We start from the raw sequence: 23,795 nt of genomic DNA, 5'->3' as shown, positions 1-23,795 counted from the left end.
AATGACATTGTAGGGCGAACGCGATCAATGTTAATGTCACCTAGCACACGTGTTAATCTGGGATAAAGATGACATTTATGGCTCAAGCTCAGCAAGAAACAGCTGCCCATTACAACATGCAGGTCGGTATAGTTGGTCGGCAGCAACTATTTGTTAGGCCTACTTATACGCAAGACGATAAATTCGCCTTCTGGAAAACAAACGCGCAGCTGTGATGCAGTTTCCGCCTCTCTGACAAATACTGCAATACCCCCACCTTTCGTTCCTCACCGAGTGTACGAAAAAGTCTGGAAAGCCCAAATGCAGTATCTAAGAAAACCTTCTGATGAAACGTTGATCTCAGTTAAAATCAAGGCGTCAAAAGAAGAACGCAGAGAGGACTTTAGAACACAGAACGGATCTCAGTGTTTCCGGAGGCTACGGATTTTGGCCTGTGCAAGCCGAATGGAATTTTCCTTTGAAGTGGTGACAAATGTTTCCACTTCAGGGAAGCTACTGCAAACCAGCTGTTTTTGGTGGTCCATACGGAGTTGATCCTGTCAAGATCCCTCGGCCTGTCAATGTAAATCTGAGACTCGTCCTCGACCTTGTTAAACAAAATCCTTCCGTTTATGATCCAGATAAACTTGTAACCGACTTCCTTGGCCCTTAAACTTGTAAAGCGGTGCAGTTCACGGTTCGCCATGGTGCAGTTTTTGTTGAAGTATAGCCTAGGAACATTTGTCTGAGCCAAGGCGGCCAGGTGTTTTTGGGCATTAGGGAACTTCTCTTTGATTGCTACTCTCGTTGTCTGTACCAAGATAGCGGGAATTGAGCCTCTTTTAGCCGGTAAATGGTGTACACCAAAGATTTTTTCTTCTTCAACGTCCTCTAACTTCAGTTTTAGGGCTACATCCTCCAAAAATGCCGGCAAGTCTTCACGAGCTGTGACAGGAAGACTATGAATCTCAGAGTTACACCTTATGTTCTACTGTTCCAAGACGTTCCTTTCTTTGTTTGGTTTGTCAATTTGTTCATTCTGAGAGATTACTGCTAGTGTAAGAGATTCAACTTTGATATGTAAGGTAACCAGATCTACTTCGTTAGTGGTCACGGTGGAAAAGAGTGAATAGTATTTTGAGAAAAGAGTGCCCATTGCGTCTTTCACCTCCTGGACGTTCGAAGCAACCCCTTGTACAGGCATTTTGAAAGCTACCTCATTTTGAACCGTTTTAAGAAGAGCTTGAATAGTTGTCAGCGAGTCAAGTTTACTGTTGACAGTTGAGATCTGTGAAGAATACGAGTCACCTCCTCGGTCAGAGATTGGCTCAGACTGCTTTCATGCGCCAGTTCCGCAAGTTTGGCACTTCCAGTGTTCCCAATTTGCAGCGGTAATCTTTGAGTACGCGCTTTAAGTAACTGCTGAACAGCCCTTTCCGAGAGGGTAACCCGGCCGCTTCACATTTAGAGCAGGTCAAGAATTTGCCATCCGGAGGCAGGGGCTCTGAACTTTCGGCACATGAAGGAGACATTGGTGTGGAAGTGAGCGGCAAAAGACACCTGGGAGAAAATTTGCAACAACCTTAGCTCACTTCTCGAGCTGAAGAGAAGTGTTTAGGGCCCGTGAATGGACAGGCGCTGACTGCAGTGGTGCGCGAGGCGGACGGCGTTTATATAGCTGTTGGTCGGTGCCAGGGGGCTGTTCTTGACATCTTCAGCATCCGAGGGAGAGAGGTCGATCAGCTAATTACGTAGACAACGCTGGCCAGAAGCTTCAGATACGCTGAACCTTCGCCGATCTTCGTCCAAGATAACCTTGCGCTGTTCTGTTGCAACCAGGCTGACGTCCACGTGAGCTTAGCGTTGATGCTGTCGATGAAAAGTTATGGGTCCATGAACGGACAGCCGCTCACTGCCTATGAACTAACTTGCTGCTCTAATGATGTTTTTTTAATTAGTTTTTTACTCGGTTTTTCTTGCCTGAATAATTTTTTATAGAAATTAAAAGTGACAAATTACAGTCGTCTTCTTGTACGCCGCTTTTAGCTGTGGTCGTCTGCACTCTGCAGTGAGCAGACGATCAGAGGAGTCTTTCCCAAGAAAGGTATTCTGACCCAAAACATTATCTAAGCAAATAATGATGTCATGAAGAGTACAAAAAGATCAATTTAGTTTTTACATTGATGTCGCAGAACCAAAAGGGCCAGTTTACTGAGACGGCGCTGCAGTCCACTGTTGTGTAAGTCCCCTACGGGCCTTACAAGTGTGCGGTCTGCACAAAGTTTTCACCACCAAAGGAACCCCTCGAAAGCCTTGGAAGGCAGGTTAGCCAAATTTGCAGGGACTAAACGCATGCTGACCTATCGACCACGCCAAAATGTTTGCACCGTGCGCTAGAATGAAGCGGTGGCCAGGGTGTTGCGCCATCCGCTCGATGGCAGCATACACACAACGAGCGGCACTGATGATGCATTACGTCTGCTGTGTTCTCCGCTTATGTCATACCAGAGCGCGGCGAATGCGCTGCGGTGGCACAGACGGTGACCTACGCCTGCGCGCTCCTTAGGTGGCGCGCGCCACTATCAAAAACACCCGTCTGTAATACATGGAGTCTGTGACAGCAAGAACCACCTGTCAAGGATCGGTGGATAATCAATTCGAAAAACGGTACCGGTACCCATAACAATGCTCTGCGTGGTTCAAGAAATATGTGACATTTACCGCCGTCTGAGAAAAGCAGTCACTTGTGAATATCTACTGTATTTGGCGATGCCTCACCTGTATATGTATATGTGCATGTATAACATCAAATATAGAGCAGTCACTTATATTTTAATGGGGAAAATGCAGACATGCATTCTTTATTCTGTTAGTATAACGGTCCCCTTGAGTTGGAATTTAAATTTCATGTAGGGAAAGTTTTAGCGGTTAGAAACCCTGTGGCGCACCTGACTAGGCTGTAGAAAGGAGAGCGAAATGTCGGTAGAAAGCTTTGCTTTAAAATTAATGTTTACTTTATTGCAAAAGCTGCTTGACGTCTCTTTTGATTGTCGAGCAGAAACTCAAGAGGCGCTGGGCTCCGGAGAGGGATAGATATTGCGTGGTGGTCATTTGACCTTTGAAGAACTTCATTTGACCTTCGAAGCGCCGGCACTACCGCATTTTTCGCTACCCGACGCCGCCTGCATTCCGCTCTACGGTTGCGTTTTTCAAACTTTCCGAAGCCGGTCGGTCGCCTGCGGGGGATAATTAGGAGCTCCAAGATAAGGAACGTATACGTCGCAAAGTTGACCGGAAGGTGGGCAGAGATGGTGAAACGACGAGACACAAACATCCTAGTGTCTCGTCTTTTTGCTCTTCCTGTCTGCTATCACGCTCAACTGTACGACGTATCATAATACCAACTGCACCAATCGATTACGGTACCAAGTCGTAAGTACGACCATACCGCCAGTTACTCTTTCACTGAAAGGAACATTTCAAAATCGACATTTTCCAGCCACCACTCACTTTCATTTCTCTCTATCGCGGTACAGAAGGAAGGGGGGGGGGGGGTAATGTTTTTCCTATCCATGAGACTTTCCAGCTTGCAGCTTGGAATATCAGCAGCGATACTACGCATACACTACTCAAGCATACACTTAATCACTTGCACAGACAGGAAGTTGACATTCTGGCTGTTAATGATGCCCGCGTATTGGATATGTTTTTGTAGGTTTTGACTTGTAAATTTTCACTGTTTTATTAATTTTGTATAATCATTTTTTCAATGTATGTCGTAAGTGTCCGGAAATTGCTGTGTCGTCATTGCTGGCATTGCCGCGTCAGTGGACGGTGCCCTGTCAAGCTGCATTGTTGCAGCTTTTTCTCCGTCTGCTTTTTTCACCTGTGTAAGAACATTAGTGGAAATAAAACTTTGATTGATTGATTGATTGATTGATTGATTGATTGATTGATTGATTGATTGATTGATTGATTGATTGATTGATTGATTGATTGATTGATTGATTGATTGATTGATTGATTGACCAAGTACACGTACGGGCGTTAGGTGGAGAGGGCAAAGAAAATTAATATGCATAGTAACTCTATAAGTAATAAAAAATTAGACAATATTTGTTTCCTTCGTTCTCAGGATCCCTTCAGTAGCAACAGGTGCACGCTCGACTACGATGGACTGGTGAAAAATCTGCAGAAATTGAAACACCTGGTGATAAACAGAGAAACGGTCTCCACTGGCGAAGGCTTGCCATCGGACGGCCTAATGCCCGGTCCAATCGGCATGTAAACACGGCAAACACAAGCTGCAGGTAATCCTTTTGCCACGCCATAGTCTGCTTTCAAGACTAGAACATTCACAACAATGAAAAATTACATTTCGTTAATAATGAGTTAAGACCACGCAAAATGCAAGTCCGAAATTCACAGAGCCCGGCTCCAAGGGGACGAATGGATGCATGAGAACACTTTTATGCAGTATCAATGATGGGTGTTTAAACTGGTTGATAGGAGTGGGCCAGTATCCGTGTGTCCCTCTGCCAGCTGCGTAAGCCTCAGTGATGATCGTACGTTCAGCTACTAGTTCTGAGCAGTGATGTTCCGTACTGGGAAGAAAAATTCCCATTTCTATGTTCAGAAATTCCCTATTTTGTAGCATTTCCCCCGCAAGTTCTTCAAGTATTCCCTCCAACTTTCCCTGCATTGTCGTTTTGCAGTTGATAGATCTTTACGTGGATTCTTGTTCGCTTTTGGGCGTTAGCTAGCGCCACCTATGCCTAATTTAGGTAGACTTCCGGACGCGGATGCCGTTCAGAGAATTAGAGTTGCATCGTGAACTAAATTACACCATCGCCGCTCAGCAGCATTTGACTACGCATTTCACGTTTTGCACCACACAGCATGCTTACTTTGCATGCTAAAGTTTTAAGTTATACTGCCCGTATGACGAGGAACGAAACATTGTTGGGTAATTGATGTCATTTTAGCTCAGCGCCGGGACTGTGTTGAAAGCACGCGGTCTAAACCGCACCCAAAGCATATTTTTCTATTTTTCTCAGCAATACATGCGAATAGGCTTGAGCCCTCCAGCCACCCCTGTTTCATGCTTTACTAGATCTTGCTAATGGAGTATTATTTCCTCTTTGCTCCGTCCCTCCTGTTTTATAAACTGTATGGGGAGCGGTCTGGGATGCCTGTGGCTTGCGCGAGCATGACTGCCGATATTTGAAGACAAATCCGCCGAATTGTAGCGGAACTTTTAAAAAGAAAACAAAATACTGATGCGAGGTCCGGTTTACTCACAATATTTGTCGTTTTTACTCCAAGACTCTTAAAATTTCTTGCATCTGTTAAAGGTTCCCTTCTTCTCTTATGGCCAAAATTACACCTGAAAATTCCCCAAAAGAGAACAAATTCCCCTCACGGAACATCACTGGTTCTGAGCTGAGCATGAGAGCCTCACAAGTGTCTGTAGTGCGCGCGTCTGATAATTGTGGGCACGCCCATATCATTTGGACCGAGCCTACCAGGCTTTCGAAATGCTTGTATTTAGATTCAAATTTGTCGGGTATAGTTTATTGAGTACGTTGTAGCAAATTGGGGTACGTTCCCATCTGTAATTTCCGCAAAAAAAAAAAGGACAGGATGCTCACCTACCGAGAAATCTCACAATTCTTGGGTTTATAAGGAACGAATACGCAGATGCAGACCTCAAACTCAGCAAAAATGGATCCGAAAGGAATTTTTTTATTCCATTAGGTTCGCATGGCTTTCTACATAAAATACGCTGAGAACATATCTGAAAAAAAAATATGTTCAAAGACCATTATTACTGAAAGTTATAACTTTTTTAATTAAGAGGTTCAGGTAAACATGAGCGACGTTTGTTGCTGCTATGCATCACTAATTATCAAATATGAAATTCGCAACCTAGACATTTCTTGTTGCAGGAAGCGACCAAGTCTCCGACGGGCATTGAAATTACGGAAGGTGCGGTTCAAGCAAGAGTTCTGACCACCAGCAGCCGGTGCCATCCAATTCTTCAGATTGAAAAAGAATGGTGGAACGCCCACTAAGTTGTGGAGAGGCACAAATTTAAATCGCGTGTCTCTGGCGAGAACAAAATCTTACAAAGATAAAAATTAAATGAACGTATTCCAAAGAAACAACCGGTGTTGGCGGTTCGATTCAATAAAGCTTACACTGTAACTTCCATCACCGTTAATGTTTTCTCTCCAAGCGGATCGTCGATCGCATTGGACGACATACGGGCAACACCAAAAGCCATGACATCATGCAAGTAGTGGCATAACAATTACTTCTTGGAGACATATGGTACCTTTAATGGCGGACATCCCGAAGCATGCACAGAAGTGTGTTTGGAAAGTAAGCCCTGGAAATCAGTTAATAATGCAATTCAAGATTGAGGCAAGAAGTCGTACTCCGCCAATTAAAAAAATCACGCCATATCCACGGAATGAATGATGATAAGTGGGGCGAAGCTCGAGAGGGGGAGATCATCGGTAACCGTAACTCTCCCGTGAAAGTTCGCCCATTACATCATTAAGAAAGACGTAAGACTGTGTGCGTACATTGTACAAATCAACTTTTATTTTCGGAGTCAATGCTCCCAGGCCCGGACCTGGTGAAAGACCCCTCGCCATCGAGGATTACCCCGCACCTCACCACAATTTGTCACGTATGATGGGACACAACGGTAAAGAAAGAACTTTTATTTAGGGCGAACTTGCGCCCGAAGAAGACGAGAGGAAACGAGCAAAGGTCCTTGCGTCTCGTTCGATCTCCGAGAACGACTGCCTGCGTTCGTGGCGTGATCTCTTGCGTGATCTCCCCCTCGCAGTGCACGTGCGCTCGCGCCTCCGTTGGCGAACACAGACAAGCTCGCGCTCCCGGTGCCGAGTTTGCGCTGCCGGTTGCAGCCGGTTCTTGCGCGTGCAACGCGGCCCACTTTACGACATCTCCGAAAGCATGCGGCGGTCACGTACCACGAGACACAAGGGATGGACAGACCCATGACTTAAGGAGCTTCGCCCCTAAAAACTCTGCATGACTGCCGATGAACGCTTTCACTCATTCTTTCACATCCAGAACCACTGCGAGAGCATCAGTTATCGCCAGCCTCGAGCAGCACAGCGTCATTTGCCCGTCCCAGCAGATGCTCGTTCCGTAAATGGTTTGCTTTTGTGGCATTTTTTAAACGTGGCTATCGAATGCGCTTATTGTTAGAACTATAGGAAAGACGGTCAATGACAGCTACACCACTGTAATGACTGAGGCTTGACTTTGGGCTAGCCGGGTACACATGACACCTTTGGAACAGCGCGAAATGCTCGGACAGAGAAAGGGCAAACAGATACAAGCGCTGACGAGCAACTCGTCAGCGCTCGTGTGTTTGCCATCTTTCAGTTCGATTTCTTTCGCGCTGTTCCAAAGGTGTCCCTGTAATGACGTAATTCCAGCGCCCGAAGAACGCCAAGAGCGGGAAAGGGATACAATTATTTTGGGCAAGTTAATAAATCATCTGATGGACATACAGGACTACTTTTCGGCTGAGGTATTTCATGACCCCTTATTTTAAGTATTCAGTGCATTTGTTGACTAGATTATCAAGCACTTTGGATATATAAAAAGTCGACAAAGGTGTTACAGGGTGCCTTAAATGCAAGTCGTAATTTTTGCCCAGCAGGCATTCTTAAAGCTGCGTAACAGACAAAATCGCTGTCGCATAAACTTGCCGCCCAACCACGTCGCGGAAATTCACACGGAATGCCATTGTGCAAGACGTTTGTTCTTTGCAAGTAAGAGAAGTATTCAATGTTCTCTAGACAGGATTTCGTCGTTCAAGCTTTGGTTTTCCTATTTTACATCATTTGGCTGTCGACAGCACTGATAGTATTAGAAGTTCCACATCATTACGTCAAAAGCTATTCTAAATAAGGAAAGCGCACACTATAGCAAGAGTCTATCAACTAAGGCCAGCTCGGGAATATTTCCAAATGATCGCAAAGTTGAGCGCGGTAATACGTACGGCTGGGGCACCAAACTGACGGCAGCTTAAATGTGCATGACTACTTCGATCAAGTATGATATTGAACATTTGGGACACGGTGGGCTTCTCTCAGAAGTCTTGTAAAACCGACCTGTCAAAAAGATATTCGCTTACAGCAGGCTTTCTAATGGAGCACTTACTAAGCAAGAAAACTATCTTGAAGTCTCAAGGACTTTTGAACATTTTGTGTTACCAATTCACTGCCTACACAGCAATACGCCTAATGGCTTCTGGAACAATAGCCAAATCATTTGTTAAACATGCCATTGCGCAGAAAATATTTCCCCCTTCAGCATTAATTGTACAACCGAACTTTGTGCAACACACAATGATTTTAAAGCTATTGTCACTAAATTGCCACAAGGTCCAGAACTGCTTGGCATGCTAGAATAATTTCTCAGATGGAACGGCACTAGTCCCAGAAAAAGCGGTGACCCACCATCCCGATACAAACGATGAGCAGTATTGATCTTCGTCGTGCTCTAATGTGGACGGAACTCGCTATAGCTTTACCTTATGAACGCCGATGCACTATCTGGCGAGTCACCGCAAATATCGCAGCTCTAACCAACACCGACTTTTAAAAAAAAGCCGGTGTAACTGAGTCCGGCGTCCTTGCTTCCGAGAATTCTTCGGACTGCCACGGTATACTTTGGTTGCGACATGCGAAGTTTTTGCTAAAGCAGGGTCGATGACACCATTTGAGCCCTTTCTCCGGATGACCTTAGCTTTCGTCTCATTCTCCTGGCGAGCGCGTGGTTCCTGCGTTCTTTTAGAACTTCCGCTGTACGGCGGGAGGGTGCGCGTGGCTTATGGCTTGCCTTTATAAGCTTCTCGAACAAGCCACATATGCTCCGTTCTGCTAGTGAATAGAGAAACCGATGAAACTGCGTTACTCCCCACCCACGTGAGGCCTCGCCCACTACAAGCATCCGGCCGCATGGTACTAGAGACAGGGATTGTGGGACAGTGTTCGGGGGTTATACAAATAACCCTGTTAATATTCCGCTTGGCGAACACCCACCAAAAAGACCCCCAGGTGCAAGTTGTGTCAAGCCCGCTTTTACATACATCCGCAAGTACCCCTCATTGGGCGACAATACAAAGCTTGGTGCTCTAACGCTTTTTTTTATTAGTGGTGAAATCACCCAAATGAGACCTCTTGCTTTAGTAGCCGCAGTTCTCGGTACAGCCTCATGTACAGTTGGTCAGGAAACCTACAGATGGAAGCGTACGTGTCGGTGTGGTTAAGTGGATAACTCGTTACAAAACTTTGAGGTCGTTGAGCTTTTTTTTACTATGAGAAGAGCTAGTACTTCCGCTGGGGCCACGTAAAGTGCCACGGAAATATGAAAACATACAAACTTGCTGCAAGTGCTGACGCTGCTCCCTAAGCCGTGTAACACTGGAGTACTCGCTGAAGCAGAAAATGTGGGTGTTTAAATGCAATCACAAACGAATCCCGCCGGACCATTAGGAGAGGATGGTTATAGTTAATGCACTTAGTCTTGTTTAACTCAATGATGCACTTTGTTGAGTGCTTTGTTCGCAACTAGAGTGCGTAAAAGACCTGCCCTTCAATAGCCGGAACCAAAGCTTTAATACTGACACAATTATGTACCACTGACATTCCACAAAAGAAGAAAATTTCGAATTTGGGAACAGAATTATGCGAAGCGGGAAACGATACAGCAATATATCAATAATTTTTTGCTGCCAGCATGCTTTGAGTGGGCTCGTGATTCAGAACATTACCTCTCGGTTATACATAATTAAGATGAACATAATTCCACTACACTGGCAATGGTGCGACCTCACAACAACTTCGGGTGAAGTCATGACTGCGCTTGCCAGCAAAACGTTAAGTGGAAGCGGGATGACGGTCGCGATCATAACTAGGCCTTCGTGTGAGCTACAGATCCGTGACGGAAAGCGGCGAAAAGATGGGCGGGTTTCGACATCTCCGGGCATTTCCCGAATGCGTATATGCGCTTCCCACTGAGCCCAGCGAGCTGTCGCCTGAGGTCGCTATGGGAGTTATATCAAATCAAAAACCCACCTAAACAGCACAAAACCACCCAAACTGCTACAAACAACAGCAGAACTGACCCAAAGGAAACCATACGACCTAATTATAAAAGTTACCTAAATATTTGCTTACTCATGCTAGCTCAGCCAGCTATTTGCCGAAGCGAACTTATAGCGCACAAAACCGCCCACATCAAAACTAAAAATAAACAGAGCTCATGGGATTCGAACCGAAGCTGAGAATCTTGTTACACATAAAATAAACCACAGCACCACATTACCAGACAGTACATGTTAAATAGACGATAACAAGCACGTGGATACATGTTCAAACGTGCCTCTAGACAGCGCGATGTGCCACTTGGCTGTGCTCAACAAGTGGCGCTTATACACCTCCCAGACATCTCTCGGACACCTTCCGTGCGAGATGAGTAGGGCGCAACACAACATGAGCACAGTGCACCCAGTAAAGTATTAAGAACGCTTTGACTAAGAGCTTAAATTCCGTTTTCTTTATTACCTTTTTTTGTAACAAATGAACACGTGTCAATGCCGGATTGAGAACCTCCGCCCATACTTCGATTGGCTGAAATATTTTAAATAAACATCAAATGTTGACAGCTCTTCCAGTACACATAACCATTCCAGCTCAGGTTCCAGTAAACGATACGCTTCAAGAAGACTGGTTACAATTTGCGAGGAATACTTGCTCACTGTCATGGCATTCACATCACAGTAGAGCACGGCCATGGATACGTGAGCGCCAACTTGCGAGCAAACATAGGATCCTCACTATGTCGTACGGTACGTCATCATTTTCCCCTGCCAAGAAACGCATCTTACGCGGCGTTACAGGAAGATCTCTCTTTATCGTTCTCTGTAAAGCATCCCAGAAAAAGATGGCATCCCAGCACTCTATGAAAACGTGTTTAATGCTTTCGGGTTTATTGCACAAAGTACAAGTTGAGGACCACGCCAAGAAAATGTCTTTTTTCCTCCATCAATGGGCAAACAGAAAGTGTCCCGGTGTGCAACTTACAGAAAAATGTTTTCACCGAAGAGGGGACTAGCATATTTTTCCCCCGAGACAAAACATCGCGGCCATCGTCTGCACCAAACAATGAACGATACAGAGGTACGGGTAAAAGCATTTTGTTCCCGTTTTTCGTCAGTGTTTTCCTCTGTACATTTGTCAAATATTCCGGGATAAAAGATTGCACCCCTTCTTTCCATTATTCTCTAACGACACATATTTCATTGCTTGTTGACACAATAAAGCCTGGAATTACAGTTGATAGCGTAGTTTGTTTACACGCCACATGGCGCCACGTTTCAGGCTTCAGAAATTCTAGTGCAAAACTAAACTAATATTGGCCTGTTCATTTAAACATTCCTTGCGGTTACCCCAGTGTTGCCCCAGTATATAAAACGCTGGCTTTCATATGACCTAGACCACATGCACTCTGCAAGAATCGGTTGTCCGCCCTAGGACAATTTCAAAAAGCATTTGCGCTAGGAGTGCGGATAGGGGCAGCCCATCAAACAACAAACAAAGCAGCGCCGCCTTATAATTTTCAAAGGATGTTGAAAATACATATACAATTTAAACGTACAAACACTTGTGTAAAAGGTTTTCAATAAGCGCAGGAACGTTTCAACAGCTTCAGTACCTGCACGGTTTGCAGGCCACGTGACGAGGACACGTAATGTGGTGCCACGTTTCTACACTACGAACTACCACCTTTCAGGTATTGAGAAAGGTTAGTAACAAATTAAAATTAGTTCCGACAAATTGTTGTAAACTACATAAATCGTTGTGTTTCGCTTTTCACGCTCAATTTTCGTTTCCTGCACGGCCACGATGTCTATTTCTTCTTCATTTAGTAACCTATAAAGTTGGCATTAGTTGTGCCTTTTTCCAAGAACTCCTACGTTTAAAGTCGCAATCCGCAATGATTTTTTTTTAGCAATACGATTTCAAATTAAGAGGAAAGAGCAAAACGAGAGAAGAGGAAATACAAGAGTTGCCTAGTGACATCTCATTCAGGTCGTTTTCCGTTTGCCGGAGTCGTCGCCGCCTTCGCATACAAATCCGAGCGCTCCGCGGTGGTGGTCTCTTTTGTTTTGCCGTTTCCCTCTGCCACCTCCCCAAAACTTGCTTGTGTTCGACGTGTTCCGTCCATAGGACTGCACGGACCACAAAAGCATCCCCAGTGGCGTCATGCACGCCTACTCACCGTCCCGATTTCGTCGTGCTCAACTGACTGGGTAACGCATTGAATTTGTGTCGTTCCGGTGGCACGCTCGGCCTCGTTTTCGTCGAAGGCCGTCGGAGTTGTGTGGTCGGCTTCAGTGGCAGCTCCTCGGAGCCCGCAGAACCAGCGCTCAGCGTGTTATCCCTGGTGCGTTCCCAGGACCTTTTGCTCGTAGCCTCAACCGAACCCGGCGCCGCATCTGCACCTTCTCCCATGTCCTCTCTCACCACTTTGTCGTCTCTTGAGTGCTCGTCGTCCTTCGTTTCCGCCTCCTTCTGGGCTCTAATCATTTCATCCGTCTTCTCGGAAGGCACCGCCTCGGTGTGACTGCCGTCTTCCGCCGGGGAAGTAACTGGCTCAGGGAGCGCTAGCTCCTTCGCGTGCTCGTTGTCCTCACCCCTTGCAGTGTCCTCGGCATCGTCTTCTTCCATGACAAACGGCGCCTTCGCCGTGTCCTGCGATGTGCCGGGTACGTAGGCGTACGAACGCACGCACTGACTCTCGTAGTGACCGAAGCGACGACAAAGAGCACAGCGCCGCACTCGCCCCTGGCATTACGATCAGGGTTTGCTCTATGGTGACCCATACTTGGTGCGGAATGTCGTTCGCAGTTACGCCCGCTCTCAACCTTAGGGTGACCACGCGTGTTGTCGACGACTGCGCGGTGCATCCTTGCACACACCACCGGTCCCTAGCCACGTCGGTTACCTTTCCGTAAGTTCCTATGGCGGTCGAAATTTGTAGTCTTGGACGTGGTGGAGCACCCAATGGACTTTTAAGCGCACCTCCTGGTTCCGTGAGTCGATGACGAGGCACCGACGGCCCTTAACTAGTAGCCGACCGGCGGCCACCAACTTCTCCGCACCTTCCGCCTCCTTGAACGTAACTGCCCACACATGGTTTATCAGATATGCCCCCAACGAGATAACCTCGGGGAGCAAGGCCAAACGAATCAGCGTATCGCGGAAATCTTAAACCTTGTACGGTCTTCCTTTGACATCTTCGTGCAAAAAAAAAAGTGTGTTGAAGGCAGATAGTCCAGATGGTAGATGAGGCAGCATAACTTGATATTCGTGGGTATCGTTTTAAGCAACAGCAGACCTGTTGCAGCGGGCCGACGCGCCCGCCAAAACAGCTCCTTTGGTGGAGCTTGACATTCTGCACATTCTCCGCTCGTACTCCAGAAGTAGAATCCGCTTTGACTAAGAGCGCGTAAGCTGCGCCTGTAGTATTGTACCAATTGTACTGTGTGCGCAATTGTATTCTGACATCCGAAAAGCCCCTGGCCCACCTGTCTGCACGCCCTCAAATTGTAGCGCAATTGGTCATGGTAAAAACGGCTCAACCTAACCTGAGTACCCGGAAATAATGCGAATATTATGGGCTGTTTTACCTCTAAGCTTGTGCACTTTTCCGCGTAAGTTATTATTGTAAATCCCTGTCAGCTCTGCAATAGCTTCCCTCGTTCGCAGCTGTGTTTTGCATAAGCGCACTTGTGGTGAAATCACCTTTATGACAAGCCTCGACGATGGTGATATTGCCATGCACGTATTCGGATAACAACTGACCTTTTTTTTCAACAGAGCTAGCACTGTAACACACGGACACTTGTAATGTTCACGCTCTTATTGCCCGTAACTTTCATTACTTTCAAATGATGGTTGCGATGTTTGATTTCTTGCTTCCTTGTGTTCACCTAGGTAAAAAAACGGCGTATAATTTCAACAGCGAATATAAGCGCAGGAACGATTGTCTTGCGTCCCTTGTCGGTGTTGTAAGGACAGCATAAACGATGAACAGGCGCAAGTTCCCTCGTAGCTCAGTCCCGCACACCAATCGAGCTGCGTGGCATTACGGTTGTCCTCGCGAGGGAGTGGGTAGGATAATGCCCGGAGCCTCATAACTGAAGAGCAATCAACGTTAGAAGGAATGACAACCCCTTCAAATTGGGATCTATTGTATGGAATCAGGCTGTTAAATACGCAAGAAAAGTAAGCCGCGCAAACTTACGCTGCATTAAATATACGTACATCTGCGGCTACGACGACGAATTGATCAGTAGCGAGTACTTATGTATTGTAAATAAACTTGAAAAATGACCTAATTACTACCTTTCTTGCGTGCGAAGGTGAAAACAACCCACGCAGATTCATCGCACTAAAAGGACAACAAACAACCGTTCGAGATAAACTTGTCAATCCGAACAGAGCTTCGTATTGAGAGAACAGAACTCCCACTTGTTTCTCTTGTATGTGCCCACAGAGGAAAGAAACACTTTGTGCACGCACGGCCTTTCACGGAGAGGGAATCTGTGTCTTGTTGCGGCCTTGTCCTGCGGTAGAGAGGCGAAGTTAAATCTTAGCCGAAGCGTACGGACCCAGTTACGCCAAAGGGCAAACTTCGTCGGTCCGAGCATGTAGAGTGCAATGGCAAATATTCTCAGATGTAATATTCACGTGTTGGCTATTCTGGAAGCTGAGGACCACGAGGCGTATACATGTCGCTTGGGAACCATTCGCGCCTGCCTAGTGCGAGAGCACTCGCACAATTGACGTGAATATACGGCAATGTAGTTTCGAATGGGTCCCAAAGCTATCGTCATGCGTCTATCAGCGAGGATGCAGCCAGCAGCTTTTGAATTATATATGGGCTGACGGGGCCGAAATTCATCATCCTTGGAATAATCATCTAATGTGTTATGCAAGGTTATACAGTAAAAGCTCGTTAATTCGGATTTCTAAGGACCGCAAAAAATGTCGGAATTAACCGAATGTCCGTATTATCGAATGGTCGAAATAAACACAATAAATGTAAGTTTTTTTTCTACATACCTTTATTTTACGAAGTGCGGTCACAGGAGAAAGCTAAAGGAGCCGCACTGAATCGTTCCACGTTAAAACGGCGTTCAGCGATGCTGCACTCCAACGGGAACAAAGCCACAAAATGGCACCGATGGCACCGCCAGACCTACACGCGAAGAAAAGACGTTCAACCAGTCTCAAGTCAAGCCAAGTCGATAATTGATGTCCACGGCGATGCTGCGTTTGAGCTTCACTTTTGTTCCGAATTGTTCTTTTTTCGTTTTTGAGCCTCGCCAGCGGCCTGAAAGTCGCCGAATTATCCGATTTGCGGTCAAATCTGTCCGAAATAACGAGCGCCCTGTCTCATAGAGTGATGCGTATATTTACAGGGACCAGATGACGTGTCCGAATTAACCAATTTTCCGAATTAACGAGAGTCGAATTAACGCGCTTTTACTGTATTGTTTTGTTCCATCAGTAGCAATACTGTTGAGCGGAAAAAACATTTTCTACTAAAACCTGTGTCTTCCGCTCTTGTGAACTATGCCCCACGTGTAGTGGCCTTTTCAACCAAAAGCCTCGTCTATTGCGTTTCAAAAGGCTGCAGACCTGCACATTCTCGTCCGAGTGTCGGTACACCCGAAACAGAGAATTTGCTGTGTAAACACTTCTTGTGATCAACCTACCGCACAAAGAAGTAGTTTTCGAGCCACTGCATTACGTTACCGTTTCCTTGAAATTCGTACCTGTACCACTGGTAAGGGGTAACTTCTAATCCATGCATAATTTTGAGCAGACGTGGCAATAACTGTTAAGGGGGTACTTTGCAGAGTCAATGGGAATCAGGGGGAACGAAAATATAATAGATGGCTAAGAAAACGACGTGACGAAATAATACCCCCAACGCTAGCCTTATTCCCTAGGCAATTAAGTTCTCCACGTTAAAGTTACTATTCAGAAGACCAATAACATTTTATTATTTTGTTCCGCTGCCTAAAATCGAACGTGCGTTTGAAAATTCCCCCATTAAGCTCAACGTATTTCCTGCAACGTAATAGGGTTCATACCATTCACTCATTTACATATGCACCATATTTATGTGCTCAGAATTGGGCAACAGATTCACGCGAAGATCACAGGACACCAGGACGGTCTAATAAAATGCGCTTTCTAGAAATCCAGTCTAACGGTTTGGCCTTCAGTAAGGACAAATATCACGAGTAAATTAACGTCTTTGGACAAAGAAGAACAAATTCGTTAAAGAGAGAGAGAGACAGCCTTTAATAGAAAAGGATGACCACTGGTCACGATGGGGGAAAGGAATGGGGAGGGAGGGTAAGAGAAAAAAAAAACAAATAAATGCTGGTCGTTCTCAGTAGACTCAATAACTGGGCCAGTTCTTAGAACCTGCAATTCATGGGCCAGTTCATGGTGATCGCAATAGGGTTAGAGCACATACACCAGTTCGTTCGGGGGAGGACCCGCTCAAACAACCCGTGCCAGACCGCTTTTAAATGAATAAACCGCTATTTCATATAATAGTTGTGCATCAGTTTGTTGTGGATCGGGATGGGGTTGGGGAGATTTAAATGTACGGTGCGTGGCGAAAGCTGGGCACCACCAAACTAGGTGTGTGAGGTCTGATGGAGTGGTGGTACGGCAGTAAGGACATCGAGGGGGCAGCTGAGGGGTGTACCACTTGCGAAGTGTTTCAGGTGTGTATGCTGAATTTGCAATATATTTGTTAATAAAAATTTCGCCTGAGCGGGGAATAGGAGGTAGGCGGCTGAGGTAGCCAGCTGGAGTTAGGGCTTTTAGACGTGTGCGTCGGTCCTTCTTGTGCTGATGAATACGCATCGCTGGGGAGGGAGAGGGGGACCGCGACGGCCTTACCCCAGGCACCAGTGGAGGATAAGAGGGGGAACTCTCCTGAGCGGCCACATGAGCCGCCTGGTTGCCTGAAGAAAATGGTTCGTGGCCAGGTACCCAGTCGACGCGGATGTTGGTGTTGTTCCGTTTGAGGAGTTGAATTTGAAACAGAATTTTGTGGACGACAGGGTGGGTCGAATCATACGATCGCAAAGCTGTGAGGGCCTCGTACGAATCTGTGAGTATGCGTATGGAGGGCGGTAGAGGTGGGTCACAGTCAAAAGCGATAGCTGACACTGCGTTGTTAATAGCGCACAGCTCCGCATCGAGGCTGGAAAGTTCTTTGCCAAGTATGGTAGTGTACCCTGAGAGAACCGGTGCCTCAGGGCATGTCCAAGCAAGGCCCGCGCCGTACTGGTTTACGCTTGCGTCCGTGAAAATGTCCAGTTCGTTCTGAAGGCGATCCCTTTGGAGGCGTCGGATTCGTCGCTGTCGCAATAGAGTATTAGTACGCTCTATAGGTCTGCTGTGCGTAGAAGTATCAATTGCTGGTCGCTGCCAGGGTGCTATGGGGACTGGGTAATAGAAGGTGAAGAGGTATTAGAACTAAAACGTCGACCAGCACAGCACGTAAGGGCGGCCACGAATTATAAAGGACCAAGCCAGCAGCGCGCAACAACTATCCGCGTGACACCTTCCGGCCCGGCGTCTGCAGTCGAAATAGCTGAGTGCGCATGCGAGTCGTTCGCAAGTCAATGCATATCAATTTTCTCAGTTTTGTTCTGGAGGCTTCGTTTTCTCTAAGGCAGCAGCCAACGCCGCCTAGCGCGGCAGGGCGAGCGAGAGGCACGATTCGTGGCAGCGTGCGGCATGGGCTGAAGCTGTGCTATTAGAATTTTTGGGTAGTGGAAGAAGCGCCGCCTTCTCCCCATAGTGCCCTTGAAGCCGAACATGTTAACCGCCGCGCGTGGCGCTGGTGTGCCCCGCCCGAGGAGATCCCGAGGCGGCGGGCCTTGCCGCTATGCTGCTGTTGAGTGGTTCACGCTCGGTTTTGGTGTTGCTTAAGTCGCTGCACATGATACTTTTGTGTGTGTGATTGCAAGAGCAGCCTAGCTTGCACTCCACTGATCATTAAATGTTCTTGGTTCTTTTTTTGTTTGTAATTTCGAGAGGACATATGCTTGCGGCGGTCTCTTATTTCCGAAGGACCATGGCCCATGCGGTTTGAAAGGATAGTACAATGGCGTGTTGTGGGATTATACCCCTAATAAATTTATGTCATTGATACAAAGATTTTATATTTGCGATTTATTTTGCCCTGCTTTTATTTGTTGAATTCCTAACTGTTTCATAATATCTTGCCTCTGCAAGACGTGGGCAGCACTTATAATGAACTTGTGCATTCGTAATATGGTAATCGTTTTATGTTAATGAATGGCCAACGTACCACCGAACTGTACAGTTTTAAAATGATCCCGTTATAAAGTGCGCCATATGGTGCTTTTCTGAGAATTACAGTTTTGAACGTTGATCATTTTCGCTGCCTTGAGTGAAGTTATAAAAAGCATATCGTGTGTATTGTGTGGATTAGTGCACTGAAATGGCCCGGGCAATGTGGGAAGCATTTTCTCTGGACCGAGCGGGGCTCGGCCTTCAACAATTTTTTTTCGTGCCGTGCTGGCCCGTTGCATGCAGTGCCCGAAGCCCGGCAGTCATGCGCCGCAAATTCTTGATTGTTGATACCAAAAAGTTAGCTCATTCAATTAGGTTAAATGACAGAAAAATCGAAGCGCGAAGTCACTGGAGCTCTTTTAAAAATAAATTTCGTCGATATTCTCCAAAATTCCTTTTTTGTGTCAGGATATATATTTACAAAGCTCGGTCCAAGTTTAAAAATTGTAAGTCCAATATACTCGCCCTATGGTTAGGTTTTCAGGTTGAAAAGGCCAATTTTTTTCAGACTCATGTTTATAGTCTTTCGAACGCGGGCTGATATTTCAAAACAGTCCGACGGGCTCAGGTTTAGTTTATTAAATTTTGCCGGGTACGGGCGGGGCTCGGGCTTATATTTAAAAAATTGTCGGGTTAGGGCCGGGCTTAGGAACTGTGGCTTGCGCAGTGCTCTAGCGTGATTATATTTAAAAAAAAAACGAAAATGTGCCTAAGTCCGCCTGCCTAACGCACCATGCTGTTTCCGCGGCTGACAAAATGCGACAGAAACATAAGCAAACAATGAAGAAACAGTATTCACACGCTAGCCTCGGTCACTAAAAGCACGACACAAGCGGTCTGCTTGGTTGGCCAAATGGGTTGAAAAAACGAACAAATAGTACATATGCGCACGGCATAGCTGTACTTTTCCCATAAGAACCTTGCTACCTTACTAATAGCATTAGCAATGCTATTGCAACGCGCATTCACCCCACCAGGGATGAAATTACACTGCAATAGAACTGATGCCCCTCGAATACAGACGAAAATGAACGCTGCGGGTTGCGTTTTTTATTTGCTTCCGTTCTCCGTTGTTTTGTGTGTTTTCTCACACGCGCTGCGTTTGCGCGCATTACCGGGACTCGTTTCGCGTTGCTCGCGCGCTCCGGCGAGTTGACGCTTTCGTGTGGTACTGATTCCTACCTGCTCTTGCTTCAAGCGCACCGAGCTTCTATTTCACACTTGCATTTCGACTTACATGTGGTTTCGGTTTTGCTTTCCCTTCGTGTTTCTATAGTCTGCTATAGTTAAGCGCTCCACACGATCGTTGGACATGCGTGGGTGAGCGCACACATGTGGTAAATATTTACAGTATCGAAACCGAACTATAAACAGATGACACAATGACATTATCTCCCCACTGTTCAGTCGGTGCACATGATCTTGGTTTGGGAAATTTTAAAAGGAGCCTAGCAGGAACCACACTTGTTTAAATGTTCTTGGTTCTTTGTTTTAATTGTTTGTAACGTGGATGTAAATAATTAAATGTAAATAAGGTGTAATTATTTTATGTTTATCGGTGTACATTGTGCAAAACAGTATGCAGTTTTAAAATGATCGCGCAGTAAAATGATGCTGTGTGGCTTGGTGCTTTTCTGAGAATTGCGGTCGTGAATCCTGTATTTGCACGCTTTCCGTTGACTTGACTGAAGTTTTAAGACATCTGTCATGTGTGCTTCGTTGGTACAATTTGTAAAAAAAAAAAAAAAACGTAAATGTTTGCGCATGCACGACGCTGTTTGCTCGGTATGCAGAACTTGATAGAAAAATCAGCGAAAAATATGAAGAAAAAAAAGCAGAACTATTGACCTTAAGCAGAAAGCATTAAGCACCCCGGTCATTCCTCAGTTGACACAACACGATAGAAAAACCATCAAACAACGAAGGAAAAAGTACCCGCACGCTAGCCTAGATTGAGCACGGCGTGCGCGGTCTGCTGGGTTGGCAAATGTGATGAAAAAAAGGAGCAAACAGTAAATACACAACGTAGTTACCTTTCCCACAAAAAAACCGTGGTACATTAATAGCATTCTCTACTATTTTGACACGAAAAAAGAACTGTAGCTCCTCGAGACTGCCCGACGCACGCCTGCCCGCCTCTTCCCGAGGGGAAAAAGCGCTCGTTGATGATGATGATGATGATTAGTGGCTTTCCCTTTGAATCGGGGCGTCGGTTGTCAGCAACCGACTTGCCAGTTTTATTACGCCTACTCGCCCTACTCCCAGCTAACCTAATAGATTTGCATCCTCCCTCCCATCTCCCTCTCTTCCCTGTTTAAAAACTCATCGCCCCCACCCCCGTTTTTTTCTCCCCTCGCTGTTCTAAATTCTCATCCGTATGATTACTCCGCCTGCGTACTCATCCCTTCCCTACTTTTCCTCCACCACCACTCCAGTCACCTCTTCGTCGCCTCTATGGCCTTGAAGTTGAGGTTCACCCTCGCCCCAAATCCCAAAGCCTCCACCAGCGTCGTTTCCCCCTCACCCTGCGGTGGTCGTATCTCTGTGCAGTTCCTGACAATATGGTCTATAGTTTCCCGATCACTGCCGCAGCACGCACATGTTTCATCCTGCTGCCTGTAGCTACCCGTGTATGCCCGGGTTCTCAGGCACCCTGCCCGTGCCTCGAATAGCAAAGTACTGCCTCTGGTATTGTCATAGAATCCCTCCTTCTTAATTTCCCTTTTCTCTGCCCTATAAGTCTCCAGGGTTTTTTTCGCTTCCATGGGCCTCAGTATGCTGTTGATGAGGATGATTATGGTGATGCATCGCCTGTTGTTCCCCGCATGTCCCGCCTGAGTGTTAATGCTCCGGCTGCTTTGACAGTTGGCCGCTCATCTGACACCCCCACAGGTATAACTCGTTCCTCGATAAGGGCTGAGTAACCTTTGAGCGTGATCAGTGCATCGGTCCCCTCAACTAGCTTATCCGTGGGTGCAGAAAGCGCGGCCGCCTGTACGGCTTCGTATCCGACGTAAGGACTTCCTGCGGTGGCTGTGAGCGGAACGTAGGCCAGGTGCGTCCTTAGTTGTTGCCCAAACGCTGCCATCAGCTTTATCTGCCAACCCGTAGCATCGTATCTAGGTACGACCGACTTTCATATTAAGCTCACTTCCGCTCCTGAGTCTACTACAGCGTCGAATGGTTCACAGGAGCTTTCAAGCGTAAGCGCTGCCAACCCGTGTTGCTTCGGCTGCTTATATAGCCCAACGCCGTTTGTCGTTGCTCCGTTTGGCTCGACGGCTGGCGACGACACTCTTGCAACCGCCGGTCTGTTTTCAAGAAGCGCTGCCATGGCTTAGTGACTTACCTTACAACTAGGCCAATTTTGGGACACTTCCCGGTGAACCTATCAGTGCCCTTGCATTCAAAACACCGTTTCTTCCACGTAACGTGCTCCGCGATACCTGTGACCGTTTTATGTTCGTTTTGCCCTTCCTCTACACTTGCCTTTGTTGCGCACGCCTGCGCCTTTCGCTCTTCTCAAAGTTCTCCGGCAGATTTGCATGGAAAGACAAAAACGCATCGCCTTCATTACGAACAACCTGCACCCTCGTGTCGGGGCTCAAACATAGTTTCCAGTGATCCGCAACAAGAAGCAGTTTGAGTTCCCCAAATGTGCCTACCTTCGAACTCCCGATGTCGAAGTCGAAATAGTTCTCAACGAGCAAGGCGAACGGATCCCAGCACTCAGTTTCTCCCCTTTTTTACCCTTTTGTACTCAGCTGCCGAAAGCCTGAGACCGTTCCGAATGCTCCACTTAAGCTTATGGAAGTTTTTTCGCTCCTCCACGGTCAGCCTGCGCCGCAGTCCTCGTGCACTTTCGCTCAACCGTGGCGAAACAAGCCCAGACCACCTCCAGCTCGGAACATCAAAACTGTCTAGCGTCGCCTCGACGTCCTCGAACTACTTTGGCACGAGTACCTCTTGGTTTGACAGCTCTGCCAGTACACCCTTTAACTTTCTTGCAGATTTCAGCCGTCTGCCGTCTTCTACCCTTCCGCCGGGCGATAGGCTGTCACCGCTATCGTGGAACTCAGCCTCACTACGGGCCCGCGGCCGCTGGCTTTCTAACATCAAGCGCTGCTTGGACCTTTCCCGCTCAGCAATTTTAAGGTGCAGCTGGAGCAGCGCAGGCTGCTGTCCGGACGCCGTATTTTACGTGCCACTATCCTAAACACCACGCCGCTGTAGATGACTTCTAACGCCTCGGCGTTTGCTGCCCCGTCCCCGTCAATTTACCACTTGTCCAGTTCTCTGTTTCGCATGTTCTAATGCTTTGTCATTGCCTGCGAAGGAAATAAAATGCCCTCTTCCTTCTCGGAAGTCGGTGAATTCGCCTTCCTTCGTCGGCCCGTTGCTTCGGTTGTCAGTTGGAGGTGGTTGGCATCAATGTCGGCCTCAGAGTAATGTTCAACTGTTGGCTCCTTTGTGCCCTCAAACACAAAAAACAACTTCGATAACAGGTTTGGTTTTCCTGCCGTAGATATAGGTCGTGCACATCTTCGCTTGAAATTATTTGCATTTATGCAAACGTTTATGGTGCCTACATTTCCGACGTTCGTAGCCTAAATATTGTTTGGCGTGCCTGTTGTTGGCGCCTAAAGCGCGTATTTGTAACGTTGGAATATCCGGCATCATGTAATTACAGGCTGGAACGCAAAGATTGATTGATTGAAGACACGTTTATTCCATTTTCTTGCGCTTGCGCGCTGCTATGGATAGATGGGTCGGTAGGGGATTGGTAGGGAAGGGGAAAGTGGGAAAGGATAATGCCGCCATTCACTGCGTCAGCGGCCTGGACGCAACACTATGGTCGCCTGGAGTCATAGCCACCGTACTGTCCTGCGCGTCGCCACAAAGCCGGTCGCCAACGACTGGTGCTGCGGGGTCCAACAGAAAAAGCAGCAGGGCGCGCCACAAGCTAGTAACGTACCCAGCAGGAGCTTTTGGTGGCGGACAGGACCAGGACTGGAGAGACGTGGGCCAGGGTCCAAGTCGCACGTTGGTGAGGGCACGGTACCGAGGAATACTGTAGCGGGGGCAGTCCCACACTAGATGTTGTAGGTCTGCCCTGGTATGGCAAGTGCTGCAGGTGCTCGGGACACTGGGAGCGGCCCCACGGCGATGAAAACGGTGGAGCAAAAACGGTGTGAGCAGTGTTCCCGTCTGAATCCGTTGGATGATCACAGTTTCCCGCCGGGAGAACTCACGGGAAGGAACTGCAGGGATCTGGAGGGGGTTGGCCATGGCTACGAGGTAAGCTGTCCGGCGCGTTTGACTAAGCTGCCGTTCAGCCGTGGG

The 23,795-nt window shown here is 47.0% G+C and overlaps 1 protein-coding gene and 1 pseudogene across 1 annotated transcript in view; one reads left to right on the top strand and one right to left on the bottom strand.

Annotated features, from left to right (window-relative positions):
• Positions 1-4,267, top strand: part of LOC144179953 (ubiquitin-conjugating enzyme E2 Z-like) — a 31,494-nt gene extending 27,227 nt beyond the window's left edge. Inside the window, exon 8 of the mRNA XM_077708367.1 lies at positions 4,115-4,267. Coding sequence (XP_077564493.1) covers positions 4,115-4,267 — 153 coding nt within the window. The remainder of the gene's footprint in view (positions 1-4,114) is intronic.
• A 7,471-nt stretch (positions 4,268-11,738) lies between these two features.
• LOC144179952 (uncharacterized) lies at positions 11,739-22,777 on the bottom strand (annotated as a pseudogene).
• Positions 22,778-23,795: the final 1,018 nt, after the last annotated feature.

Source organism: Haemaphysalis longicornis, unplaced genomic scaffold (assembly GCF_048455015.1).
Source record: "Haemaphysalis longicornis isolate Haplotype H1 unplaced genomic scaffold, Haemaphysalis longicornis Haplotype H1 scaffold_4, whole genome shotgun sequence".
Classification (NCBI taxonomy): Eukaryota; Metazoa; Arthropoda; class Arachnida; order Ixodida; family Ixodidae; genus Haemaphysalis; species Haemaphysalis longicornis.
Note: the sequence above shows the minus strand (reverse complement) of the source record. Positions and strands in the feature narration are given on the sequence as shown.